Source organism: Primulina eburnea, chromosome 15, assembly GCF_022965805.1.
Source record: "Primulina eburnea isolate SZY01 chromosome 15, ASM2296580v1, whole genome shotgun sequence".
In the NCBI taxonomy this organism is placed as follows: domain Eukaryota; kingdom Viridiplantae; phylum Streptophyta; class Magnoliopsida; order Lamiales; family Gesneriaceae; genus Primulina; species Primulina eburnea.
The window spans coordinates 29,618,074-29,627,654 of NC_133115.1; the positions used below are offsets into that span (position 1 = coordinate 29,618,074).

General features: G+C 36.1%; 1 protein-coding gene across 1 annotated transcript; it reads left to right on the plus strand.

The window, feature by feature from the left end:
- Nucleotides 1-1,311: 1,311 nt before the first annotated feature.
- LOC140813537 (protein STICHEL-like) lies at nucleotides 1,312-8,569 on the plus strand. Its single transcript, XM_073172068.1, has 6 exons — nucleotides 1,312-4,119; nucleotides 4,341-4,560; nucleotides 5,219-5,785; nucleotides 6,296-6,992; nucleotides 8,065-8,152; nucleotides 8,228-8,569. The coding sequence occupies exons 1-6, from the start codon at nucleotides 1,894-1,896 to the stop codon at nucleotides 8,330-8,332; spliced, it is 3,903 nt and encodes a 1,300-aa protein (XP_073028169.1). The 5' UTR covers nucleotides 1,312-1,893; the 3' UTR covers nucleotides 8,333-8,569.
- The last annotated feature ends 1,012 nt before the right edge of the window (nucleotides 8,570-9,581 follow it).

Sequence of the window (9,581 nt, forward strand, 5' to 3'; positions counted from 1 at the left end):
GCTACGTTGCTCCCTTTACTGTCCAAGATGGCCCTCAAAGACATTTGTTGTCCATCTTGAGGGGGAGTTTTATCCATAGTCAGTTAGTTAATTTATCCATTAAGCATTAGTTAGTCAGTTCACTTGTTTAGTTAGTCAGTTTACTTGCTAATTGTAGCATAAATACAGACTTGTACTGAACAGTTTATTCATTCAGAAATGGGAGAAAACTCTTCCGCATTCTTGCTCTTCACGTAATATTTATCATATTATCATACGAATAGACAATGTCTTATTATGATAAACTAGTTAATTGACCTTAAGATTTTTTTAATATACAATTCAAAAACTTCATGCTCACTGTGTTTCAATTCTTAGTATCGATTAACCTAGCTAGTAGGATATATCGTGGCTAAATAATAATAATAATAATAATAATAATAATAGTAATAAAATTCTTGGTAGGGTATATATATAATCTGGAAAAAAAAATATATATATATATATATATCTCATTATACATACAAAATCATTTGAATTCAAAATTTGAGTTTGGAAATGTTTTTTTTTTAATCCTTATTAGGATATCTCAAATTCGAGATTTTAATAGTAAGTTATAACAAGTTTTTCTCACAACTGATTTTTTTTACTCCACTTGGTTATTCTAATTCCATCAAATGGTCTTCTAGATGCTGAAACGATCATTTCTAAAACGTGGTAAACCACCGTCACTAAAATTCGACGTGCATTAGGTAAATTTCAAACTAATACATTAATCAAACCATACTAGTCAAACTCTGTGTGACAAGTCGTCCGAGAAAATGTTGGTACGAGGAAATCAAATTCCTCATTTTTGAACCAAATATTCATATATTCTACCAATTCAAAACACTCATTTAGAGACCTAAAGCGTCATATTGCATCTTTTTATTATTAATTTTGGTATAAAAAATTATTACAGTAATAACAATGGGGCCGAAATGTAATATATACATATTTTTTGAAAATGTCCTTGGTCCATCTAATAGATAAATCATCGGATTTCTAGTGAATAATTATTTTTTTTAAAAAAATTTGACATGAAAAATAATTTTTTTTCATAAATGATCAAATATAAAATCTGTCTCACAAAATTGATCCGTGAAACCGTCTCATGAGAGTTTTTGACGTAGATATTCTTTAAATACAATATAATTTTATTGTTAATTTTCACTTACTATTAATATTCTTCGAAATTGTTGTGTGTATGTGATCTAGTAGCAATATTACAAAAATAGGATTTTTGAAATGGAGTTTGAAAAATACTGGTAATAAAAAAAGACAATGAGGAACTCGTAAGAAAATGGAAACCGAAAGAAATCAAGAACTAAATCTCAGACAAAATCAAGATTAAAGAGAAAATCCCCACTTATTACAAGGAATTTTGAAGCCTTGAACCTCAATTCATTCTTTGGGCGGGCCACTTCCTCTTCCGAGAGGGAAAACCTGCCATTTTTACTCCTTTTCCTCGGAACCGAAAAAAGATTCAATCTTTCACACAGAGCACGTGAAAATTACTCATCACTTCATTCTGGCAGCTGTTATGGAGTGATTCATTCCCTTTCCGTACTTTTGTTTTAGCCCTACACTGTTTTTCCTCTACAGAAAACGCTACTTGGCTAGTTTTCACACTACTGGCTGTGTAGGCTTGATTTCTGCCCCATCCCTTATTATGGCTGTTGGAAAAAGTTCCATTATTGAAAGGGAAATTAATTGTGCCGGATCTGTACTTCCCTTCTCTTAGTGCAAAACCAATAATTTTCTTTTTGATTCTTCAATCATATATACGGCCAGAATGTGGGATTGAGGTAGTGTTTATGTTATTATGCTGAGTTTGTTGCTGGGGTTTTCTGGTGGAGTAGTGGCAGTAGTTTGATGGCATCTGTGGAAATGCGCGGTGGAAGTGGTGGCAGAGGTGGGATTGATCCTAGTAACCTGCATTTGAAGAAGGAACTGACACAAATCCGGAAGGCCGCAAAAAATTTAAGGGATCCCGGAACTTCCTCTTCGTGGAGGTCACCGCTGAATTCGGCCTCAGCCCTCACCAAGCATCATTATGTGCATCATCAAAAGAATGTCCTGCTTGATTTGATTGATGGTAAAGCCAATTCTTCTTTATCTGAGAAGTGTTTGCAACGGTCATTGAACGTAGAAAGTAATGATCGTAATAGTAATGTCAATGTTGCCAATGATAAGGGCAATGTGAAAGAGAAAGATAAAGAGAAGCTGGTGTTTTTGCATAACTGGAAGATCCAGAAATCTGAGAGCGAAGTAAGTCGCCTGATTGGTGTTGATGATACAGAGAACAGCAAGAATGTAGAGATATTTTTGAATCAAGAAAGTGTTGATGTCGATAACATGAGTGATGGGAGGGATGGTGGTGGGAATGATTCTAAGAGTGATGCTTATTCGAGTGATAGGTGTGCTTCTGCTATCTTTAAGTGTAAAGATACGAGATTTTCTCCATCTATTAGGCGAACTATTAGGAAGAAGTCAAAGAGGAGTAATTATTCTGGTGCCAGCTTGTGGAATCGTAATGAAAAATTGCAAAAGCAGATGCCACTCACGAGAGGCACCAAAAATGTCGTGGAGGGTTCGCCTAGTTTAGGAATAGGGAGGTATGATCTGGCGAGTTTGGTCAATCAGTCAGATGATACTGAAGACTACTCTAACTCCGAAGACTTAAGGAGGGTGTCGGCAATTTCTCCATTGCTAGCTAAGCTTAAAAATAAAGGTTGGGCTAATTCACCCACAAAGTTGTTGAGGAGTCACATGAAAGAGGACGACTCTATTTCATACAGTACACCTGCATTGTCGACGAGTTCTTATAATAAACATGGAGTCACAAATCCTAGTATCATTGAGTCTTGGGATGCCACGACGGGATCCATTAATGATGCAGACGATGAAGTGGATGATCAATTGGATTTTCCTGGGAGACAAGGATGTGGAATTCCTTGTTATTGGTCTAGAAGGTCCACGCCAAAGTCTAGAATTGGATGTGGGAGTTGTTCTCCGTCTCTTTCAGATACGTTAAGGATGAAAGGGAGTAGCATCTTATGCGGAAGCCGGATAATGTATCATAAAAGACATCACCGGTCAACCGTGGGATCCAACAAGAGGAGACCGATTTCTATGATTGGTGCTCAAAGTGTTGTCCCCCTTCTCGCCAACGCTGGCAATGGACGAGGAGGATCATCTATGGGAAGTGGAAGTGGAAGTGGGAATAGCGACGACGAAATTTCCACAAATTTTGGGGAGCTTGATATGGAGGCCTTGAGCCGGTTAGATGGAAGGAGGTGGTCATCGAGTTGCAGGAGTCAAGAAGGGTTAGAGTTAGTATCTTTCAATGGGGAAATGCACGAGGAAAGTTCACCTGAAAATGTCCGTAGCCTGTGTCACAGGTGTAGGCCAATGTTTTTTGACGAACTGGTCGGTCAAAATATAGTTGTCCAATCTCTCACAAGTGCAATTAAAAGAGCAAGGATAGCTCCCGTTTATCTTTTCCAAGGTCCTCGTGGAATTGGAAAAACTTCAGCTGCGAGAATTTTTGCCATGGCTTTGAATTGCCTTGCCACTGATGAGTCTAAACCCTGCGGAGTCTGCAGGGAATGCACAGATTCCATATCTGGCAAGAATATGTATCTCAAAGAAGTTGATGGCTCTAGTAAAAAGGGAATCAACAACATTAAAACTCTTTTGAAAAATCTCTCAGTGGTTCATTTATCAGCCCCGTCTCAATACAAGATTTTTATTATTGATGAATGTCATTTGTTGCCCTCAAAGACATGGCTGACTTTTCTCCGACTCCTTGAGAAACTGCAGCCACGGGTAGTTTTCATCCTCGTAACGACGGATATTGACAACTTACCACGCACTATATTGTCACGTTGTCAGAAGCAACTTTTCAGCAAAATTAGCAATGGAGACATAGTCACTCGGCTGAGGAAGATTGCCACTGATGAGAATTTGGATGTTGAATTGGATGCACTAGATTTGATTGCTTCGAATGCTGATGGGTCGTTACGAGATGCTGAAACCATGTTAGACCAGTTGAGTTTGTTTGGAAAAAGAATCTCTATTTCCTTGGTGAATGAGCTGGTAAGTTTGAGTGAGCTTCTTTTCCTTATAGTTTCTCTTTCTTTTAAGTTTTCTGTTACTAAACAATTTTAGAATGTCTGTTGATACAAATGTTCAGAAAAAAATTATCGAATGGCATGTTAATAGGAAACTTCGTACTATTCTTGAATTAGTAGCATAAACGATTAACATGTTAGCAATTCTTTAAAGAACCTTGTGAAAATGTGTTTTTTCTTTTGTAGATTGGGGTCGTTTCTGATGAGAAAATGCTGGAGCTTTTGGAGTTAGCCATGTCATCAAACGCTGCTGAAACAGTGATTAGAGCCAGAGAATTGATTGATTCAGGCGTTGATCCGATAGTATTAATGTCTCAAATGGCAACTCTTATTGTTGATATCATTGCTGGAACTTACCCTACAGTTGATGCCAGGCACAATGATTCTTACGTTGGTGGGAGACATTGTAAGAGCTTCTATTCTTCCATTTTTTCCACTTTGTATTTTGCATTATGTGTTGATTTACCAAATTTTAATTGCAACTGATGGCTCATTTAGCATCATGAGAATAGAATATAAATTTTAAAAGGTGGACAATATACTAACATTATGAGATGAGGGTAAATTTTGGTGCTTCTTCAAGCGAAACAGATAAAGGACAGTAAAAAGTTGAATTTTAGTTAGAGCTCAAACGGTTTGCGAGGTTAATACCAGGAATTTCCTCAGCTTAGAGTGAAAGCATGTTGATTCTCTCAGTACCATGTAAGGAATTGATTACATATGTCTCTATTGGAGCAAAAATAAATGTGTTAGCAACATGTCAACAAGATAAAAGGATGTCTATGTTTTTCGACTTTTCTGGATTTATTCTTGTTGGAGAGCCACTGCCGCTGATATTTTGTATGACTACTTAAGTGGTACATCTATCAAGACGTAATGTGTATTTGTGCTGTTCCTACGATATCTTTTGGCGTCTCTACTATTCTCATATGCTCTTGAGTATGTGGAGTGTGTCGTATACACATCATGTTTAAGCTGAATTATTATTTCGTGATTAAAGATCATGATTTTGACTTTTGTTTATATTATGATGTGTTGCAAGTAATGTCTGGTGATTTTTTCAGTATCTGACAGAGAAGTGGACAGATTAAAGCGTGCACTGACTCTCCTCTCTGAAGCAGAAAAGCATCTAAGACTTTCAAGTGAAAGATCTACTTGGTTCACCGCTACTCTGTTACAGTTAGGTTCCATGCCTTCTCCTGATCAAAGTCATTCAGGCAGTAGTCGACGACAAAGCTCCAAGGCAACTGAAGAAAACCGAATAAGCATCCATAAAGAAGCTGCTGCCCAGAAGCAGAGAACCGATGGCCAGTTTATACCAGATAAATTGTCTTCTCCCTCATCCTTTGTGATAACTGCTGCTCACCGCAATTCAACTAACAAAGAGAATCCTGTTTCACTAACATCTGCTGCCAGTTTCGATTCCAATACCAATCAAAACCAGTCTTTGAGTGGCGAAGGATTGAGATACTTACGTGATGACTTTAGAAATGGGAAATCTAGTTCAAGAAGCATGGATTCAAAGACGTTGATTGATATATGGCTCCAATGCGTTGAGAAGTGTCATTCCCAGACATTGAGACAACTCCTCCATTCTTATGGGAAGCTTGTATCAATATCCGAATTTAAAGGTAAAAGTACGAGTGTCGCAAATAACTTATTATATATTCAAAACCGTTGTTATTTTATCTCATTTTGCTTTTCACATGCTAGAGAATAACAATTGCCTTTGTTCTCCTGCGTCACTGCTTATGTAGCACAGCAATTGAGAACGTGGTATTGGGGTTGTATGGTTTTAAAACTTTGAGTTGTACGCCACTGCTTATATAGAACAGTAATTGAGAACGTGGTATTTGGGTTGTATGGTTTTAAAACTTTGAGTTGTATTGTCATTCCTAGCTTTTGATATATCGACGTTCTACAATTTGTTTACGAGTAGACCTTTTTTAAGGGGAGTGCTTGTATAACGTGTGAACACATCCGCAGGCATTCAATCTACGCACATAAACACTTGATTTAATCTTAAGATGATGCTGTGAGCTTTATGACTATGTTTTTAATCAGTTTTTGTTGGTGAATATTAATGTACAAAAGTGAAAGTTTTCTTCAAGCGTCCCCAACCTTAAAACTACTGTGTGCAGGTGGTTTTGTTGCTCACATTGCATTTGGAGATAGTAATATAAAAACCAGAGCAGAAGGTTTTCTTAGCAGCATCACAAACTCTTTTGAAATTGTTTTACGCCGCAATGTGGAGGTTAAAATTATCCTGGTACCATATTCTTCAAGTGAAAAGCAGATGGACAAAAACATAACAATAAACCTGGAAAACAAATCCACATGCTCAGATATTACAGGGGGTAATTCTGATCTTGATTTACGCCATGTCCCATTGAAGTTATCAAGAGGAAGCTTTAATGTGTCTGGAGGCCGTCAAATAGAAACTTCCGAAAACACTAGCGCCTCAAAAGATAGAAAGATGGATATTCCTGGCCGGAGAATCGAATCCATCATTAGCGAGCAGAGATTGGAAACTGCTTGGTTGCGAGCAATGGAGAAAGGAACTCCCAGATCAATGAGTCGTTTGAAACCTGAGAGGAATCAAATTTTGCCACAGGATGGAATGTATAATCCAAATGACATGCAGCTGATGAGTTCTCTGGATGTGGTGCCAATGAAGCACTGGGAAGATGAGTTAAATAACGAAATCAAAGCTCTAAAGATTAAGGATGAAATGCAACAACAAAAGGAACATATTGTCAAGGGGATCAGTCGTTGCCCCATCTCTCCAAGCTTGTTGCATAATAGCAGGTTTGCCAGAGATCTCAACAAAGATAACATGTGAGTTACCAACTTAATGATTCCATGTTTTCATTAATGTTTATTATTGTTATAGTTCTTTGGTTGCTATCTCTGATGATTTTTATGCTTTGATATGCAAGATAGTGCCATTTGAAATTTTGAAATTTGGTTCTCACTGTATAAAAATTCAAATTTCGAGCATTTACTTGGTCAGTTATCAATATAGGCATAACAAAAGTTCAAATTTGGTATAATTGAAGGATGTTGTCTTTCAGCAGCCGTAGATTTTGAATAACTCGCTTGTTATAACAAATTAAAAAGTGGACTTTGCGTCGTTTGTGTTTTATGTGTCAAAGTTCTACCATTGTTTAGAATTAATATTTAAAGCAATCCCAAATAAACTAAACTCTGCTTCCATCCAATTTTTCTTCACTCCTTGCTACTTGTAGTCTATTATAATCCTTGGATTATTTTTTTAATCATGTGAAATATGTGAAGTTAATCACATCAAAGTCAATATTTTTGAGTTACTTTTGTGAAGAAATTCGATAGCGAAATTCCTACATAATCTCACGAGGCAGCCCATGAATAAATAAACAAAATAGAATAAGTTTTTTGTACCGGCAATGAGGTTTTGTATCGGCAATGAGGTTTTCAATTTTTTTTTTAAAGGAGAGCTAATCATTTCTGCCACATAGAAGCCAAGATTGAATCAATACGGTTATAAGAATAGATTGTCTGTGTGCCAAGTGCCAAAAACTGCTAGTGGTGATATTTTAACTTAAATCTTTGAACTTTTCATGACTTCGCCTGTTTGTAGTTTCAATTCGTGCTTTCAGATCAGATAGAAGTTGTTTGTTTATGGTGGAGAATTTCATCCACAATAGGTTTGGGTTCTTAAGTCATTTAAAAGTGATCATTTATGGTGATCATGATTCTGTGACAAAATCTTTTCTTAGTTTCAATTTTCTCTAGTGATTTTTCCTTTAGATTCCTTCTTCCTGGTTGTTTTTCCCTGAGCATTGGCTTCCTAATCTAAAATTTTAGTATGCAACTTGCTACATCGGTTCAAAAATCCCGTGTTAACTCTTGTTTCCTGCATTCCTTTTAGGGGATATGAATCAGGATCAGGATCAGGAGCAGGCGGATGCACTGCTTTGTTTTGTTGGAACAACACCAGAACTCATAGAAGGGGAAAGGTAAGTTGTCACATTTCTTTTCATTTTTCCATGCCAAAATTAAATCTTTACAACCTTTTTGTGTTACAAAACCAGGGTCAAAAGGGAACACCTGTTAACACACGCCAAAATGGACGTTTTTCGTGGTTTGGAGTTTGTGCAAAATCGAGAAGGACCTCGGATAACAGATATGGTAGATGATACAGAAGGGTGCCACCTCAAGTTTCGACTTCATTATTTTGCCATCCATATTTATAAGCCGCTCAAGTTAGTTTATCCTTGTTTTTTTTTACTATTATTGCAACGTTGAAGGAAATGTGATTTACATTTGGGCCTCTGCATTTTTGCAAGTCCTGAGCCAATGTCAAATGGGAAGACTTTTTCGTTGGTGCTGTTATTAGCCTTATTTATATGATTTCTTGAAGACATTTTTCATTCTTCGAAATCGCGTCCTGTTTTGTTTTGTTTTTTCTTTTTTCTTTTTTCCTAAACATTGAACAAACAAAATATCGGGTAAAATTTAATTTGGTTGCTTGAGTAATTTTTTTTTTAAAAAAAGCAAAAATCCTGTCAAAGTGTAGATAATGAAAACCCGTGTATAAATGATCATCGAATGAATTTATGTAAATTAATAATTTAGTCATAAAAAAATAATTATATTCAAATATACAGATATATCTTAAACAATTAAATTGATTTTTATCAACATAAATGGGATCATGTGAATATGTACAGTGATTTCAGTATCAACCCAATTCCGAGCTTTAGGGATGGGAATGCCCCGACCAGAGATAACTTTGTTAACGATAGCCAGCTAGCCGGATTCAGTGGATCAATTATTTGTAAATGAAAAAAATATTTTTTTAGAGGCTGCAAATAATTTCTTAATCATTTTTATTTGTTTACAAATAAAATTTCAAGAAAATCATAAGCCTACGACTCGTCGATATTTCTCGATTCAAGTAGCACAAACAAAATATATCGAGAACAAGAACAAGGGCTACTAATTTTTTTGCAATAATAATAATTTGAACTAAAAATTATGTCTACAATATGAGAATCCAAAAAATATATTTGTTAATAATCTTATTTGATATTTTTTAAGATACTTTCATCAAATAAGTTGGAAAATTATCAAGCTTCTGCGTATTTATTCTTCAATATATATTTTGCTATGTTGTACAGAGATTAAAAGTGGACAGTGCTGGATGACGTGTTCCATGCAAATATTCCTTATATAGGATACGAGAAAATAGTCAAAACGATAATGTAATGGTGATATTCCAAGAAGAACTTGGGTCAGCCCGGGACTCGAGCAGAAGGAAAGATCGGAAAAATAAGAGAAGCCAGAATAAAAACCACCTAGGATAAAGAACATGTTTTTCTATAAACCATCATCGAGTTTGCAACGATCAGGGAAGCTGATTAGACCAGCATATGCTCGAGTGAG